This window comes from Hylaeus volcanicus, chromosome 6 (assembly GCF_026283585.1).
Source record: "Hylaeus volcanicus isolate JK05 chromosome 6, UHH_iyHylVolc1.0_haploid, whole genome shotgun sequence".
NCBI lineage: Eukaryota > Metazoa > Arthropoda > Insecta > Hymenoptera > Colletidae > Hylaeus > Hylaeus volcanicus.
In genome coordinates this window covers 25,153,423-25,172,753 of record NC_071981.1, presented here as the reverse complement: position 1 = coordinate 25,172,753, position 19,331 = coordinate 25,153,423, and the positions used below count along the sequence as shown (strand labels likewise).

At 41.8% G+C, this 19,331-nt stretch overlaps 3 protein-coding genes across 10 annotated transcripts in view; 2 read left to right on the top strand and 1 right to left on the bottom strand.

The window, feature by feature from the left end:
• The first annotated feature begins 1,453 nt into the window (after nt 1-1,453).
• Nucleotides 1,454-4,356, top strand: LOC128878414 (inactive selenide, water dikinase-like protein). Its single transcript, XM_054126605.1, has 6 exons — nt 1,454-2,039; nt 2,836-2,940; nt 3,120-3,381; nt 3,453-3,643; nt 3,718-3,962; nt 4,198-4,356. The coding sequence occupies exons 1-6, from the start codon at nt 1,754-1,756 to the stop codon at nt 4,348-4,350; spliced, it is 1,242 nt and encodes a 413-aa protein (XP_053982580.1). The 5' UTR covers nt 1,454-1,753; the 3' UTR covers nt 4,351-4,356.
• A 1,659-nt stretch (nt 4,357-6,015) lies between these two features.
• On the top strand, nt 6,016-8,283 carry LOC128878416 (GTP:AMP phosphotransferase AK3, mitochondrial). The gene is made up of 4 exons (XM_054126613.1): nt 6,016-6,339; nt 6,883-7,002; nt 7,111-7,283; nt 7,444-8,283. Exons 1-4 carry the CDS (start codon nt 6,171-6,173, stop codon nt 7,651-7,653), a joined length of 672 nt encoding a protein of 223 aa, XP_053982588.1. The 5' UTR covers nt 6,016-6,170; the 3' UTR covers nt 7,654-8,283.
• A 350-nt stretch (nt 8,284-8,633) lies between these two features.
• The window catches only part of LOC128878410 (cysteine protease atg4da), a 41,985-nt gene continuing 31,287 nt past the window's right edge, over nt 8,634-19,331 (bottom strand). For 2 of the 8 annotated variants that reach the window (XM_054126591.1, XM_054126592.1), the window contains exons 2-7: nt 11,452-11,789; nt 10,981-11,160; nt 10,551-10,898; nt 10,128-10,409; nt 9,628-10,028; nt 8,634-9,544 (exon numbers count right to left, since the gene is read on the bottom strand). In XM_054126591.1, coding sequence (XP_053982566.1) covers nt 9,359-9,544; nt 9,628-10,028; nt 10,128-10,409; nt 10,551-10,898; nt 10,981-11,160; nt 11,452-11,515 — 1,461 coding nt within the window. In that variant the 5' untranslated portion in view covers nt 11,516-11,789 and the 3' untranslated portion in view covers nt 8,634-9,358. Of the gene's footprint in view, nt 9,545-9,627; nt 10,029-10,127; nt 10,410-10,550; nt 10,899-10,980; nt 11,161-11,451; nt 12,893-19,331 lie in introns of those variants that run through there. The other 6 variants (XM_054126597.1, XM_054126594.1, XM_054126593.1 and 3 more) reach the window with 5 other exon arrangements.

Genomic DNA, 19,331 nt, shown 5'->3' with positions numbered 1-19,331 from the left:
CTTTCCACAAAAATTCGAACCCATTCGAAACGTGTGCACGTTTCGCACGTCGCAACGGAATGCGAGGCGAACTGCATACACTTCGAGCCACTTTTGCCGAGCAAAAGAAACGCATAGCCATTGACGAAATCGTTAATTATGGATAAAAATTAACAAAACAAAGTTAAAATACAGAAACATCGCCACGTACAAACTATCGCTTTGTCTTAATTGAGAATCACTGAAACACGTTGATTGGTAGACGAAGACAGCGCGGCATATTCGACTAAGCGGAAGAACTAATGAAACTCGAGCGAACTTTGCGCCAAAAGATTCGGCTGTTTCCGGCAAGCATATCGAGATCAACCGAATCGCGCTCTCGAGCATTGCACGCATACGTTTACACTTATTATACATACTCTGCGCACACGTGCAAGTAACCCTGTCTGGAAAAATTGCTCCGTAACGTAGACTATACTTCGTGCTAGCAAAAAAATCAAAGACAAACTCCTGTAGACTACAAACCGGGTTCAACGAGACTAAAATATAAATGCTCGTTCGTATTCGAAGTATTATTTACTTCGGTTTCTGTATAGGTACAGTTCGCATGGTAAGGTTTCATTCGATGATGACACGTTTAAAATATGTTTAGTAGAGTACCGCTTAGAAAACTATAACTACAAGATGCATATGCATCTACCTATAGTTCTGCAACGACGTACGAAATAAGAAAAAAACATTTGTTACGAGTGAAATTCTCGACATGACGCTTAGGCTTTAATCGGGTACGAGAGAATTTTTAATTGGATTGTACCTTCATTGGCGTATATTCAAAATTTTGATAGCGTGCATTTTCTCTCGAAGCACATGTTCCGTGTGTCGTTACGATTAACACGAGTCTATTCCGAATCGATTTTTTGGGAATTTGAACAAATTTCATTTCCACATAAAACGTAAAAAGAAGTGTTGTCCCTTAGAATGTTGAACTTATCCAGAGTAAAGCGTGTACGATATACGAAATAGACTTGCAGTGGTGCATCGTACCTTCGCGGGGCCCAATACAAAAAGAAGTTTGGTAGCTGTACATATAGTAGATGTACTATAAATGTTTGAATTCGAACAAAGAAGCTTATTCTTTGTAGATTGTATACGAACAGCAGCAAATAATTGTGGCAACATGGATTTTGAGGGTTTTAGTCTGACCAGAACTGACGTCTTATTTACGTATAATACGCCACTGGCCACTACACACTTGTCGCTTTGGCGTCAGTTGGCGAAAATGAAGAGACCAGGCCGGTGAGAATGCCGGGTATGTAACGCAGGAGAAGCATTTTCCTAACGACGTACCTGGGAGACCGACGGTGAGTGCACATGCGTCGATTCGAAAGAACCAATGAGAAGGCGGCAGCGCCACGGTAGGGACATCGGGGGGACTCTTGGTGGCCTTGCGCGTTCTTCCTATTCCCTGAAAGCTGGAAGCGCGTCCATTTTGTCAGCACGTACGATCCCGAGTAGTCGACGCCGGTGCAAAGTATAATTCCCGTTCGCGACGAGTTCGTGTTACCGGGCCAGTGACTGTCTGTCGGCGGCGTTACCGGATTTCCCATTGCAGCCTTGAGTGCACAGAGAGCGCGACCGGCAGGCGTGAGAACCCGTGCTCGTGGATATATCGCGCAGGAATCTGAGAAGCCGTCGGAGGAGAATCGTTGTCGCAGGGCCGCGAAACGCGTCGCGTACCCGGTTCGTTCCCGATTCTAGTTAAGTTTTAGCGTGAATGGCGGAACTACAGGGAACCCAGGTCAGTCAGGACGCCCTGGCTGTGGCCCAGCTAGAGCTCGGCGGAAATCCAAATGCCTTGGCGTTGCGTAGGCCATTCGACCCCGTGGCACATGATCTAGACGCTAACTTCCGCCTTACGCGGTTCGCCGACTTGAAAGGATGAGGGTGTAAAGTCCCTCAGGAGGTTCTTGGGAAACTCCTCGAGGGACTACAGGCCGACGATGGTAGCGCACAAGATCATGAACATGCCCATTTTATGCACATGGCCATTCCACGCATCGGTGAGTAGATTAGTTTTATTTGCGCGCAGACACTTTAACGCGCCGACATGTTTGATTTTATGCCGCGTCTCTTCGCTTTAAAATATTTATCCACGTTCGTTACTCTTTCGCCAATCGTGCGTATTATTAAAATTTGTCTCGATTACATTCGTTTTCGTACACTTTCCAAGGGATATTAAAAACGATACGATTGAAAATATATTACGCATTTATGAAATTTTACTTATTACAATTTTTTCTATTTAATCGCATTCGATTCAACGTATAGACATTCTTTTTTAGGATGTGTATAAATATCACAATTGCAGAAAATTTTTCCTAGTACAAGAATTTGATCATAAATTAACAATTCTTTAGCCGACGATATTCAGGGCGCGAATTCTGCGATAGGCGGCCCTATTGTGTCGGTAGCCATGTTGTCGCCTCCCGCCCGATTTCTCCCACGCCACCGGAAATACGGGTGTTCTCAACTTCTTCAAATTTTTCGTTGTAATTAAAATATTTGACAGTCGAAAATTTTATATGAAAATACGAAAATAAATGAATTGAACGAAAACACAAATTTTAGCCGTTACTCTTGCTTCGCGATTTAATTTGTAACTGCATGTATGCTATAATTAAATACCGAATATTTCGCGCGCCAAAACGAATATTCAATCTGCCTTTACTTTTAAAAAATTAATTCTTTTAAGTAGCAATGGGTTTATAGGAAATTTTCCGACATATATATATATAAAAAAATGTACAGCTACAAACAAATAATGTACCTGTTTATGTATAAACATGTATGTTTCAGGCATTGGCATGGATTCCTCCGTGACTCCGCTGAGGCACGGCGGACTGAGTCTGGTGCAAACTACAGACTTTTTCTACCCGTTAGTCGACGATCCTTATATGATGGGTAAGATACAGAAAGTATACCACATTTTAAGAAAGACATTCTATTTTTTCAGCTGCAACTCTGTAAATTATATTTGTATAAGTTCAGCATTTCGAATAATATTTACGTTTCCTTTTGTTAAGGATAAAATTTATTGTATGGCATCCTCTTTGACCACTGCTATTGGAGTACTTTTCCAGGTAAAATTGCATGCGCTAATGTTATCAGCGATTTGTACGCCATGGGAGTCACAGAATGCGACAATATGTTAATGTTGCTGGGAGTCAGTACAAAAATGACTGAAAAGGAGCGAGACGTTGTTGTACCGTTGATCATGAGAGGATTCAAAGATTCCGCCTTGGAAGCTGGCACGACGGTGACAGGAGGACAGACAGTAGTTAACCCTTGGTGTACGATAGGTGGTGTTGCTTCTACCGTTTGTCAACCAAATGAATACATTGTGTATGCGTTTTTATATAGCTTCTATCTATATTTACATCTCCGTATCGTTTAATAATTTATTTTTCGTGCAGGCCAGATAATGCGGTCGTCGGCGATGTTCTTGTTTTAACGAAACCACTTGGAACGCAAGTTGCCGTTAATGCCCATCAATGGTTAGACCAACCAGACCGCTGGAATAGAATCAAGCTCGTGGTCAGCGAAGATGACGTGAGAAAAGCTTACCAGAGGGCGATGGACAGCATGGCCAGGCTTAACAGAATAGGCAGGTGTTTGTTGGTGTTGAAGGCAAACGTTTAAAAAACAGTAATTAAAATCTATCTTTCATTCGTCTAACAGCGGCAAGATTAATGCACAAGTACAATGCACACGGAGCGACAGACGTTACCGGCTTTGGCCTCTTAGGACACGCACAAAACCTAGCCAAACACCAGAAGAACGAAGTTTCTTTTGTTATTCATAATTTACCTGTTATCGCTAAGATGGCAGCTGTAGCGAAAGCATGCGGTAACATGTTCCAACTCCTTCAAGGTCACTCTGCGGAAACTAGCGGTGGATTGCTTATTTGTCTGCCTAGAGAACAGGTGTGTAGCAGTATGATGTATACTCGAATAAAGCCTGCCGATACAGTAGAGTATATTACATACAATTAAATACTCTAAAGAACAGCAGGAAGAGTAACAGAGATTTCCATGCTGATTTGCAATTTTAGCATTTTAGTGTCGTCGAATCTCTTACACGCATTTATGTTTCTAACATTTTAATATTACATACCGATAAATTACCAATTCATAACATTGATTTGTAATTCTTTTTCAGGCTGCGGCATATTGCAAGGATATCGAAAAACAAGAAGGTTATCAGGCATGGATTATAGGTATCGTAGAAAAAGGCAATCGCACAGCAAGGATAATCGATAAACCACGAGTAATAGAAGTTCCAGCTAAAGAAAAGGACGGGGAACTCTGGTAAAAGGGTTTATCATTGTTTACCCTTTTATTTACCATCATGCATTTAAAGAATATCACAGGCAACGCGCATTTACGTATGCAGACAGATTACGTACAGATTCAAAGCACTTACACGTGCACAACATTACGAAGAGTTAACAAACTTTTACGTATCTTTACGCTGCATACAAAATACGATAAAATTCGTTTCACAGCAATTTCGATTGTATTTTTGTTTCATGGGTTAGAAACGTGACATATAACAATAGTGGCTCGTAATTTTGCGTTATTTTTATCGAAATTTATTCTTTCCTACCGCACGTTTCTGTTATATTCTTATCTTTATCCAGAGATGAGAATATTTCAATAGCGAAGTGTCTGTAAAATGTTCTTAGCGGTCTTCCCGACAACTATGAATGCTTAATTCGAAAACAGTTCACGATCAACATCGTCGGAAAGCAATGCAAACAAAAAATAAGGAGTTTGGATATAGTCTTTCTTAGAATTAACCCTTTGCAGTTAACGAGAACAACAGTCATGTTCAATTTAAATGCAAAAGCTGAGACGATAACCCCCGAAAAAAATTAAAAAACAGGGTTCGTTGATTTTTGTTATTTCTCGGCAACGGTGCGTAGAAGCAGAACGAGTCGTGCAAGGAGCTTCATTTGTGACCATGTCTGTCGTATAGAGAACATCAGTTTTCTTTATAAATCAGCGAACGCGTTGTTTATTTACTGTAGTATACACAATCTTCGTAAATAGTCTATCGAATAAAAGCAACAACATCATCGGCTGATGTTCGCTGATTTCCGGAGAAAACTCGTGTCCTTTTACAGCAAAGGATTAAAACTAAATGTGTGTAAGCATAGCCTCTGGTAGCACTAGACTCGGGCTAAGCTTAAACTTGCATTTGATCAAACTTACGATACGTTGAGTGACATTTGGATGCTTAGCGTTAATAAAGAATGTTAATTAAGGTACACAAGCGTTAGTTCGTGATTACAAAGATCTATAAATATATTTTAAAGGGTTATACAACATCACGAAAGGTTTTAACAGTGTAATATATACATTAGTTTAATCCACGGATTAATACGGAAACATAGAAATCACGATACTATAGATACAAATTTGTAAACAGAGACGTTACTATCCCGTAGTACGCGTTAACAGGCATTCAACGCCAATAAGATTTTCACGATTTGTAATTTTGATCTCTTGTTACATAGAACTTGTAAGATGTCCAAATGAAAACATGGCCTTTTCTAGTTCTCTCGTTACATACGCTTTTAAAAAGTAATTAAAATAAAACAAATACAAGAATTCGAGCACAGGCCCTAATGTTGTATTACTTTTTCATATGAATAAAGTGCTACTTTTGTCAATAAAGTTTGCGTATTGTTATCGTAATTTCACCCCCTAACCTTTGGAGTATATTGTATCCGCTCGAAGTATTATATTTCGAGTAAAAAAGTGTTTGGCGCCTGTTCGTGTAATTGCGAAATGCGACGACCAGTTTGCATCACAAACCACAAGTATATGTGCACAAGTCGATCATAAAACTTATTCCAAGGCAGCCAATAGATTAAAAATAAAAAACTAGTCCCCCTCCATTCATTGGTCGATGGCTTGTTAGCTATCTCGATAACTGGTCGTGCAATCGCGGTTCACAGGTCAACCACTATAGAACGGCCGATATATTTTCCCTCCGCACAGAAAGTTGCCGTTGCATTCTCGTGTAAATCGTTGCTCGTTGGGGAGAAAAGTATCAAAAGGAAATCGAGTTGGACATTTAACGTGTTTTCACTATTTGCATCTATTTTTTTTTCAAAGTGACGATTAATGGTAGCGCTATCCACGTGGTGTTCCAAGGCTGCGGCCTTCAGGGCCGTGATATTAGGTGCCCCTGCATCTGGCAAGGGCACTATGTCAGCTCGAATTGTCGAACACTTTAAAGTGGTTCACATTTCTAGTGGTGACAAGTTACGTGTTCACATGAATAATAATACCGGTACGTGCAGAAATCACGATTCGTTTCGTTCATCTTTTATGAGTCATCTCGATGATAATGGGGGACTCGTATCAGTCTTTCCGACCCTCCACACTGCAAAATTCTTGGGATTTCATTTAATTTACAATAAATTAAAATATCCTCCGGAAGAACCTCTCTGTCGTAGAGATGCGTAATTGAACGCGATTAGATCGTCCTCCTCTCATTTCTCATATTATTTCAAAGGATACCCTTATCAATTTATTCAGCCGTTTGCCCTATTTACAAACAATGAAATAGAATCGGCATTACGTTATATTCACGAAGAAACATTGTTTTAATTACACATCTCGACATTGATTCACTTTCACTTGCACAATACTATCTATGCTTAAAGCATAATGCATAAATCTCATTGCTACAACGATTTTAATAAACATGACGGATTTGATTGACATCGTTCGTTCCAAAGTTTAATGTACCATTAATTAGCATTAAAGAATTATGCCATCAATTGAACGACGAATTTAATGGAAAACATTTGTTCGTAATATTAATATATAGAATTGGGTAAAACGGTCGCAAGTTACGTGCTTTCCGGTAAATTCGTTCCCGACGATGTAATAATCTCGATGATAAACAAAGAAATCGAGCTGGTGGGAGACAAAAATTGGCTGCTGGACGGTAAGTGACGGGATAAAATAGTAATTTCGACATCTTTGGTTTGACCGTGAACGTGCGACAACTACGCGCGGCCAACTAAATTCGAATAAATAGTTGGCATTGATACAGGATTTCCGAGAACGTTGCAGCAAGCAGAAAAGCTACAAAAAACATATCCAGTGAACCTCGTCCTCTACCTTGACGTGCCTGTTCCGGTGATTTTGAATCGCGTGGAAAACAGGTGGGTTCATTTGCCCAGTGGAAGAGTTTACAACATTGGATTCAATAATCCAAAAGTTCCGGTAAGTTGGATTGTTATTCAAACTATATCGTTGGCGACATGCCCAGTAAAATTTCCCAATTTACCTGCACGTTTTCCTTGATTCAATAATAAATATCGAAATTTCTACAAATATTTTTATACGACGTTAACTAACATTAATTTATTTTGATTTAAAATAGGGCAAGGATGATGTAACCGGTGAACCCCTGTGTAAAAGAGAAGACGACAAGGTGGAGGTTGTGAAGAAGCGTTTAGAAAATTTTTTAGCACAAAACGATCCTATTTTAGAATTCTACCAAGGTATCGGAATATTAAAGAGATTCCATGGTAACACCACAGATGAATTATGGCCACAAGTCAAAGTTGCTATTTCAAAATTTTTATCTTAATTGTAACGTGCTTTTAACAAGATTTTAGTGAAACTTTGTTGCATACGCACATATCTAGATGAATTGTAAGAATATATTAGAATATATAGGAGAGGATTACAATATATTTTTTTGTAATTTTTATATATCTGTAATAATCACAACATAATTTGAACATTTCTTATCGATACAGTACAAAGTTTTTCAGCCTATATGTGCAATTTTGACTTACTTTACAAACACCTATCATTGTATTCAATACTCTATTTTAACTTTTGTATTTAAATGTGCTTATAATAATATTGTCATATCAAATTTGCCGGTACTATTATTTTATAATTGTAAGAAAAATAACAGAACAATAATCTCTGACAAAGTTACTCAGTGTAAATATGATGATTTATATAAGTTAACGGTGAATTCGATTTATTATTTTTGGATAGAAATTATATATAGACCAAATATTGTATATTTTAATATAAAGAGATCGACGAAGCTAAAAACTGAGTTTGATCCAATAGGAAACATTTGTTGAACTTACATAACCTAAAGTGTTATATGATACGATACGTATTCTGTTTATATCGTTGTATAGAAGATGAAATGTGCTCGCAATTATAAAGAGGAAATAAAGATCAAAAGATAATTTTTTATAGGTCTTTCCATGTTTATTTTTAACTGTACCGATATAAGAATTGTAACAATTTTTAATTGTGTACAGATCATTAACAATATGAGTATAATATACATTATATATCATGCTCACATCTTTTCCTCGAAAATTAAGTCACTCTTTAGTAATAACGGTAACTTAATATTAGGTATATTTTTTACTAACATGTTTCTCTTTCATAACATAAAACGTTATGTCGTGCGCAGTGTTAAAGCGCGGGAACTTAGTATAAGTTCGGTATAATCATCAGGGCAAGAACTAATATATTAAATAAATAAATAACTTAGGGTTTCGTTATGAAAAAGTTTAAATTAATTCAGACTAAGTGTTATTATAGGTATGCGTGATTCGATATATAATACGCAAACACGTTCGATATAACGACAAAATGAAAATTGGTCATGTGGTATATTGCAAAAAATCTAATATTGCTGCTTTACAAAATAAGTTATATTAGGAACATTTCCTTAAGGAATCGAGAAATGTTTATAAAAATCACTCTTCATAGCAAAACCGTAAACTTACGATCTACGCAAGTCTTGACGCGATCATCGTTCGGAACGCTTCAAATAAATGAATCATTCTCCGTGAAATGATTCAAGTAACTGTAAATTGTATGCTAAATTAATTTCTAATAATCTTTAAAAGCAATTATTTTTGAGATCACGAAACAAAACGAGAAAAATTGTGCAACATATCCAAATATAATTTAAATTACGATCACAGAATTACGTATGGATGATAACGTTTTCGAAGTCTATATAATTTCCTTTTATCGCGAATGGAAAATATTTGGTACGCTATAATCCATGCTATTTAATGGACACGTTAAGATCTTAAACTTTGTTTGCTGCGCGAATTCATTACAGTGAAGAAATATATAACTGCCTAATTACCCAAAGTTCTGCGTCTACTAAAGTTATCAATTGGTTTTTCTCTTGTACACGTATGGACGAATGAACGGAGAATTCCGATTAATGTATTCTTCTCCAAAAACTATCGATGAATGTCTTTAAGTACTTAAGAGATATTTAAACCTCAGCGATAAACGTCTCACTGAACTAATTCAAATTCTTCGCACTCGTCGAGGTCGTCATCGTACGACTCGTTACCTGTGAAAGAGGTAGCAGTAGGAATAATGTTTTCAGCGATGTCAATTTTTTGATAGAGATCTTTTCCGCTCCCTTCGCAGAATAAAAACATCGGATAATCGACTTTTTCATCTTCCGGCACCAAATACTGCAATTTAAAAAAATACCCTTATCACACCTTCTAAATTCAAATGCAATTAAATTATTCGTATAAGAAACTGTTATACGTACGGAGGGAGCTATCTCCATAAAATTTGTGAAATGCATTTTATTATGAAAATAAAATCCCACGCAACAACTGGGATCCATTTTTGATATCAACATTTTTCGCGGCGAAGTACAATGAAAACTCGTCAAAGTGAAATTGTCTTTGGATACATCAACAGTTTCTTGACAATAATGTGGGTCTAGATTAATCAATTTATCTTCTTGGAAACCGATAAAATAAAGCGAATGTCTAGGTCGACCGCCGATAACTCCAATGCAGGTATCTAATGTAAGGAGATGCGTTAAACAAGACGTATAGACAGGATTTAATTTGTCAGCACCAAGTCGTAAAGGTACAAAAAGTATGAGAGATTTCCATTTGCCGTCGGATGTTTGACATACATTTTCCACATCCTGTAGATAAACTGTAAAAAAATATAAATTAGAACTAAAAATATATAATTAGAATTTCTGCTTGTTAACCTTATTTAATTAAGGTACAAATATCTCGACTACCGCATCACCTGCACAATCTTGAGCAACATAAACAGCCAAGTTACTGAATACTGAATGATGTTCCGCTGCATGCTCTACCGCTTGGCATAACAGATGAGCAACAGAGGATGGCCCATACCAATCTCCTGCGCGTTTTCCCCATAATGCACCAAGGGATACGAGCGTATGTATAGAAAATGGAGATATACGTTCGGGTAAGTCTCCGAACGATTTTATAATTAATCTGTGATTATATTCGTCTAATTTTTGTTGTTCTGTTTGTATCAATTGATCCGGATGCCACCGCCATTCTATAGAAAAATTATTTCATTGTAGACACAGAGTATGCCATACTTGTTTTATAATGGCTACTAAGGTAACAACAGAGCATAGATAATATAAACGAATATAATCGGTATTTAACGTTAAATTTTAATAAAAAAAATATGTGCCTCTTCCAAGAAAATGGCAGACCAGTGCTTGTGCCAACATCATCTGACCACTGCGTAGCATACAACCCCAACCGCAATCGGTGGTGAATGTAGATCCGTTTAAAATAGGAAACTCTCTTCTGTATGTCAACCAAAGGCGAGATGCAAAGTCTTTCTTAAATTCTTCTATACTATCTTCGAAACTAATAGCATCCATTGCTAGCGATATTTCGCTCCCTGTATCCAATGATTTTTCTGCTTCTGAAGCCTTCTCTAGGAATTCTTCCGGCTTCTTGCGATAAATTTTGCCAAGCAAACATACCGGAGATTCTTTTGAAAAATTTGGTTTCACCATCTTAATGGTCCAGCCTTCAAATACATTAAATTCGAATAAGAACACATATTATCCAAAGGAGAATAAAGAGCCAATTGATTTCATGCTAATGCCAACCATATTTGACGTTGTTCCACATAGACAATAGTTTTGTTTTCACTTTGCTGTCAACCTCTGTTGCAACATTGGAATCATCCATGGGTAATCCATTGTTCGTAGCTGCAAGCTGTATGTTGGGGACACGATCTGTAGCAATCATTCCAGAGAACAATCCTATCGTACTGTTACTAAAACCCCCTGAGAATCAAAGTGATCTTTGATACGTTAATATATCGCGGGTTTCTAAAGCTCTAAAATGTACAACCTATCAAACGAAAAAAGCTTTGTCTAGCATATGTAAACCGAACACAAAGTATGACATGTCGTCGCTAAACTATTACTAAAACATCGGTAGCAAGGCCAACGTGACTAACAGAGTCGAGTCATCGTCTATAAATGGTAAAGTTAAAGGGGTAAAAAAAAAAGTGTGAAAAGAATATATCAAGACCTCTCGTACGCAATCAAGTTACGGTTAAATCTGATACTTACCTAACCTCTCCCTTGAGGGCTGCACCTGTCCATTCATGCCCAGTAAGTAAATCTTAGAAAGCATGAACTCCGAAACATTTAAGTATCGCACGAAAACAGCAATCACATTTTCGTACCCGTACGATGACGACGGTTATACTGAGAATCCAGCTAAAACCGTACTTGATTGCATCTCTCTCTCGAACGACTTTAACCACTATTCTCACAGAACAATCTAATACGATTATGCACTGGCCGATGCATGCGCCGAGCTTCGTACAAGCCTCGTTACCATCAATCCTGGCTGTCAACCGAACGCTTCATTTTCTCAAAGTGAAATACCAGCTCCGTAAGACACTCTAAAAATGGTTTGTTTCCTTAAAGACGCGCGATGACTTTCGATCTCGAATAAGCGACGCTTGACGGGAAGGAGACGATCGAAAATAGGTTCAAAGAGACGTTCCGAGATGCTGTCGCCTGGTTGCTGGCGACAAGTCGACAGCCGACAGAAAGGGACGCGTGTTTACAAAGACGCGTCGCATGAAATTTAAAGCGCCCGTTGAAATCGCTGCTACCGACACCTGATGGCGTATTCGTGCACCTTACTCGAGTACACACGAGTGCATCGTTGGTACGCACGGATCGCGTTGATCGGATCCGATTTCGAAATTAGGTATCTTATCGGAGCGTACACATTCTCGAGGAGTTTTTAATCGTACCGGGAAAGCAAATAGAAACAAATAATCGATACTCATCGCTTTCTATTTATTTTTTTGCAACGATACGTAACAATTCCATCGTGCCTTTCGGTATTCGTTTTTTCTTTGTATCCATCGATCGATAGATCGTGCATCAACGAAGAACGTTTCTAAAGCTCAGAAAACGTTCGAGAAATTTCATTCCCGAAATATGCTACTTATTACTTCGATAACCGACGTTGAGAAGTCCACGAATAATATTAACGCTAAGTGGAATTTATAATTTGTTTAATCGCCCATATTACGGTACTATGGAACGGATCTTGAGTAGTTCTCAAAGTGGATCGCCATTCCATTAATTAATACCGTTTCCGTTGAGAGGCTAACAAACACGGTACCGCGTTCGCTCGGAATTAAAAATCTCTCGGCAACGAGCGTTTGCGCAATACAAGCGATTAACCCTGGGGCTCGTTTAAGTTATTGAAAACTATGTAACGAAAGGAACGTTGGTTGATACGTAATTCGATTAAAAATCTGCTCGACGACAAAACATTCACTCGATACGTTCCCCAAAGATTCCGCGATTCCTGTGCCTCCGGTTTCGAGTTCTAGTTTTCTAGCCTCTCAAGGTCCGCTTTCGTAATATTACTTTCATCGCGTACAGATTTAAGACCGAATCTTCGTGATATTACGTTCGTCGAAAATAGATATAGCATTGCCGTTTGTACCGTTCGCGCGTTATTTTGTGGCGATTTGGAGGAGATCGGTGGATCGAATATTACGAGTACTCTTAAGTAGTTAATTTATAACCGGCCGAAATGGAATAAAATTCACGAGCATGATTAACGGAGAACAACAGGAGAACACGATTAATGGAGAAATAAGAGAGCGCAACCGGAGTACATTATCCCCTTTGGCTGTGGCGCAATAATGCACTTTTGTCGCGAAGGTCGGTAGGGATAGGGCGAAAAACGTACCGAAAGGGAAAAGAGAGTTGCGCGGTCGAGGGCGAGGGTGGAATCGGAGGAAGAAACGACGCGACGGAGACCGAGAGCTTGCGCTCGACGAGCGGAAGAGAGAGTGGCAGAGAGGAACTGTCATGCGCGTCTTGTCGCGGAATAACCAATGAGGTACGCGGATCCCGGGTTACCTCATTGATTACCACGTTCGCGCTCGTTCTAAATTTCGCATTGTGCCCGTTGTCGTCGTCGCCGAGCCGTTGCGAAATATGAATCGGCCTCGGCGTGCCGGGCGTCATCGTGCCAGCGACCCAAAGAGAAAGATTGATGGAAGGAAATGGAACGGTCCGCCTGTCAGGACAATAATCTCTCTCCTGGCTGTGTTGCATTAACAATACCCGTCGGCAGGTATATTGAAAAGCTTCGGGGTAAATCTCTGTGGGGCGAGAAGGAGGAGGCGGAGGAGGTGATGTCGGCAGGTAGGGGAAGGGATGTTCCCTAAAGCTGGCTCGGGTATGCGTGCGTGTGTGTAGGTGCACGCACGCGTCCATGTACGCCGCTAATAAAAGCCGGTTTGACGAAGCTGGAAAATCAACAAAGGGACACGCATAGCTGGGGATAATTATTTGTGCAATAAGTATTACTCGCTATTGTTTCGTTGAGCGGTGGGAGAGGGTAGGTGGCGGGGTAGGACGAGGGGGTTGCAGGACGGAAATTAGGTCATGCAAGAATATCGACGGACCGACGTAATCACGGTGCACGGCTCGAATAAGGACATTAACGAGTCACGCTTTCTCCTTGGCTTGGGATCCTTCTTTGCCTGACGTCGTCGACGACTCTATCGCGCGGACAACGTAGGTTCTCGTTCGATCATCGAACGAGCGATCGACCTTGCCAACGCCTGTCGCTGAACGCAGAGAATTCGTTCGGATAGGCAAACGGTACGGTGGTGGTAATTGTTCGGTGGCCTTGAACGGCAATTAATTTTGATCCAACCATAGCCGCAACGCAACGTTTGGAGTCGATGCCCTCCTCGACTCGAAGCGGTGTTGGTCACTCTTGCTTTCGTTAACCGCGCAATTTCTCCCCTTTTTCTAACCTCGGGCGGCCTCGGTTTGCAGAGTAGGCTCTAACGGGAGACGAGCCAAATCCGTCTAACGTAAGAGTTAAGAGCTGGAACGTAAACGTTGGACAAATTGGTCTCCGGGGTCCTCCGGTTTCAACCTCTACTTCTACTTCCTTTCCCTAGTTTTTCCTTGAGCTTCGCCATCGACCAGGAGCCTCCCTTTACAACTTGATAATACCGTAAGAAACCCTACTAGCTAATATAGTCGGATCAACCTCAACTGGTCCCTCGAGATCTCATCCCCCAATTCTGACTCATCGCATCAGTCGCTACTCCGACTTTTACGACGTCTCGTTTAGCCTGCGGCTTGCAAAACAACTATTTCCACGCTACTCACGTTTTTAATATTCGGAACGACGACGGAGGAAACGATGGCGTATTGAGGAACTCGTAAGAAAAAGATCGGTCGGTGACCTTCGGCAACCCATTGATGTTGTTTCCCTGGTGTAGCCCCCGTCAGAGAAGAAGATAGCAAGGAGAAATCCTTATGCGACTAACAGGACTGCACGAGAAAATCTTGTGCCACGCAAACACGTAAGAGGATCAGACGATGCGAATGGTCTTCGGAAGTCCCGCTTCAAATGCGACCATGAGGCATGAATAGAGCTCAGGAAAGGGATAACACAAGCGTGCGAGATCCTTTTGATATCAGAGAGCTGCACGTCGATTCATGGATCCTCGCAAGGCCGTACACTTGGCGTCCAATCAATACAAATTAATATCGATTTACGAACTCGTGAATATGTCTTTTCAGGAATCGAACGGCCCAATTTATCAACCGAAGAAGATACTCGAGGAAATATGCAAAGGATCGCATCGACTACGTCGAGAGACCGCAGATTCTCCATAGCTAGGATAACAGATCGAATAACGCGATGTCTACGGCACTTGGCGATTTCAAAGTGGAGCTCGAGCGATTTTCACGGAACTATTCATGGACCTGGCATTCACGCGAACATCGTTATTGCACGACTGATAATTCCTATCGGGAGAAGTACTCATTAGTAGTGGTATATTTCTGCGCACGGCCCGAGGGACCGTGCAAATATGCACGGCTCGTCAAACGCGGAAACGCGAGCAGCTTTGCGCGATATTAGCCGGCGAAATCGATAAATCGACTCGACTTCCGGCTATGGAAACGTTGACGGAAGATAGCGAATTAAAATTCTGTCTTGGTCCTCGTTCGCTCGAGTCCCAACGAATTGACCGCGCGATAAATATACCTTTCTCGCGAACGACATCGCATAATTTTTGTTTCGTAATCGAAGCTGGATCCGCGATGAATTCTCGGCCGCTCGTCTAACGATTGCGAATAGTGGAACAACGGAGAAATAACCGGAAGGAAAATAAATTATTCGCGAAATTTCGAGCAAAAGGAGGCTAGGCATGTATGAATAAGTACGGTAAGTTAAAACAAACTCGCGAAACTCGGCGAGCCGTGGAGCGATTGATTAATACCCGGGTACAGCTGCTCGCGGCCCCGCGCCGCTGAAAAAACCGCTCTGAGCAAAAGAAGCCGAGAAAGATTGGCAAAGTTCGTGGAAACGAAATGAGATCTCGAAAAGCGAAACTCTCCGCGGTTTGCTCGGATCCGTTTCGCGATAATGAGAATTTAATATCCGCGCTAAACCGAACATTTTCGACGGATTCTCGCCGATCCGTGCACACCCGGCGATTGAATTTCAACTGTCGATGCCGGTGTGGTAGTTGGCGTGCTTCGCAGGATGTTATCCACCGATTTTAACGAGGCTTCGCGTATAGACCGAGAACCAAAAAGTATACGTTCCTTATTCGTAATCGAATACTCGCTAGTTTACGGGACGAGCGGCAGATAGGGGTATCATTTTAATTACCTTCTAACGTAGTTTGAAAAAAAAAGCTGCCTACCCAAAATTAGATCTCCATCGGTACGCGTTGCGCTCGTTAACGAATCGCTATCTCCCCGAAGAAGGTTGCAAATGTGAAAATAACCATCTCGTCGGTAATCTCTACAGCGTTGAAGAAGGTCGTTTAAATGCAGACATCCGAGTCGGAGGGACGAGACTGGAATATCCGACGAATCAAAATTCCGACATCCACGCGGCCCGAGGATTCCGTTTTAATTAATGCGCGCCGTCGTCGGACTTTCTGATGGCCCGTGGAAACTGTGTCGCGTTTAGGGACATTATTTCCCTCGCGAAGTTTATCCTGGACAGAGTAAATCCTGGAGGGCGGGCTTTTCAGTATGACATGCGACACTGTTTAACCTATCGCACGTGCAAACGCGCGAGACTCGCCGGGAGGCACGGGTTAGGATGGAACCGTAGATACCACCTTTTGTGCGATATTCTTGAAAAAAGCACGAGCACGGACGGAGTGTAAACGTGTCGGTATATTTGATGCTTCGCGTCCGCGAGAAGCTCTGACGCTATCCAGCAATTTTACTTTTCTACTAGCTAAATTACCCGACGTAGCTCGACGTAAATGTGCTACGTTTACGACTCGTGTTCGCGTATTTACGCCGAGAACTGATCGAACAAAAACACCCGAAAGCGTCTAAAGAAACTGTGCCGAATGTTCCGCGGTTTGCGGACGGAATCTTGGTAATCTTCCGTCGAGTAGAGTCATGCAACGTTCAACCGAAGGTGTCGACCGGTTACCTTGAAAACACCTGCCTATTACGCACGCGCCCCCGTCGCGACGATGATCGTAATTAATTCTGCAAATTAAACACTCGTTGTCTCCGTCGCCGCATGTTCGAGGACCGTGTTAATTTATCGTTATAACATTGTTACAAGAATTACCGACGTCGCTGCAGCGGCACGTGTAACAGCCACTTGTAAATTATACCGACATCATAATTTACGAAGCGCTGTACGTTTGCCTCGGAACGTTTGCAAACAGAGATCGATCGATCGTCTTGACCTTCTGGTTATACGTAAGACGTAACGTCGATTAAACCCTATTTTGCCTTTTGTTTATTCGTACTCGAACGAGTTGAAACGTTATATCGCCGCAACTTTGTTACGGATTTTCGTCGTTCATTTTTTTACGAATAAATATTCAGTTCTCCGATGCATACCGATTGTTATTCTTCGCCCAAACGCCCGTTGTTCGTTATTTACTCATAGGTGACGTTCGGTGATAAATCGTCGGCTATGAGTGGCACTCGTAGTTGGCGGTGAACGTGTTGAAAATCCGATTCGTCGAGGTCTTAAAAATAGCCAACCGCTGGAGGCCATTAACTCCTTTATTCGATGGAAATTTAAGCACGGTCGAGAATTTGTTCATCTTAGGGAATAGATAGAAATCCGACTGGCAATGTCGGCTGAATACCAACGAATGCGAACCGCATTCATAACATTTTTTTTCTTGTCAGGCCGAGCTTCGCTGCACTCGGGTGCCAAGCAATCGCCAGTTGTCGGAACGTTTTAGAAATTGGCTTATTTTCGCCGATAACGATGTATCGGAAAGAGTGCGACGCTATCCCGTTCCTTTCTTTAGTTTACAATTCGCTTACAATAGTTTACAATTTAGACTACGCGCCTTTAGCCAAAGCTTACAGGCTCTGATAGGCTTTGAGGAATGGAATCGTTCTACTTTACGCTTAACGTGTTGCAGCTCTGTTATCGGGTTAAGAATAATGTGATTCGATCGGCAAGGGGAATATGTACAGGAGGGGGGGGATAATTTCCCTGAAAATACAGAGACTCATCGGAAACAATGAAGTAGCCAAATAACAGCGACAGGGACACAGACCACCGTTTGAGCTCCAACTGGAACGCGTTCCTCTCAGATTTTAATTGGCGATCGGTGATCCGCGACATGAGCTCGGTTATTGGTGACCAATGATCCATGACGTGAGCACAGGTACATCAAATAGACACGAACCGTACGACACGCTAATATCGACGTTTCATTTGGTCCCCGGAGATAGGAAGCTTGCGAAACGTCGAAACGCTTTTCCTAAAGGACGCGGTACGCACGAAAGCCTCGACTAGTATCAATCGTCGAGGAAGAAATACTTGGCTATGCTATTCATACGAACCCTACGAGTGTCAATAAACGCTTAACGAGCCTAAATGAAAGAAAGAAATGCTTGGAACCGACGGAGCACAACAAAAAGGATAACCGTTATCCGGGTTGGGTACCTTTTCACCGAGGCATACAAAGGGTAACGAGACATAAGTGGCGTAACGACCGTGTATCTACGAAATCGTGTAACGCGATTGTTGCTGCGTAGCGTTAAAGACGCGAACGATACAAAAGCGGCGTACGTTAAAAATATGCAAAGTGTATTATAATTTAAAATAATGAAACGCGACTCTTCGCGATCCATTTATTCGCATCACACGATACGCTGACGTCTCGCGAAACACAATTCGTAAAATGCTTTCGTAAAACGTTGGAACGTTGGAACGCCGTTGTCCGATAAAGATGAGGATTCTTTCATCGGGATTAAAGCCGTTTTGGAAATTTTGGCGTCAAGATGAAAAAATTGGCGGGAAATTCGGGACGAGCAGCGACAATCGCGAGGGAAGAGAAAATGGAGACGGAAGAGGAACGGAGACGAAAGAGGAACGGAGACGAAAGAGCAGCTCCGCGCCGGTGGTGGGAGCGGCGGTCTCGGTGGTGAGGGCAGAAAGAGAGAAGAGAGAAGAGAGAAGAGAGAAGGGAGAGAGGAATATCGCGAGAGCGCAAGAGTGAGCAGTAGATACGGGGCGAGAGCAGAGAGGGTGGTTCGGCCGGCCGGCCAGTCGTGCTGTAGCGGCAACCACGACGCGTAGTCGCTTCACGTTCACCGCGATGTTTCCAAACAACCCCCTCGGTGATCCTTTCGAACCCTCGAGGACCGATCCGCGGAAGGGATGAACTGAGGAGAGATCGGCGGCCGGTCGATCGTCCGGGATCGGGACACGCGTCGACGATGCGCACGGACCGCTGAGCTCGGATGCCTCGTCCTGGCATCCGCATCCTGGCCTCCACGCCTAATATCCGTTGGTACGATCCGTATCCGTCGCGGTCTCAGTCAGTGAGATCGTTCTGGTGATCCCGAATGCTTTGACTTTCATCGAAACCTCGACCACGTCGCGATCCAGAGGGGTGAAACGACCCGCTGTCACCGACGCTTCGATCCTC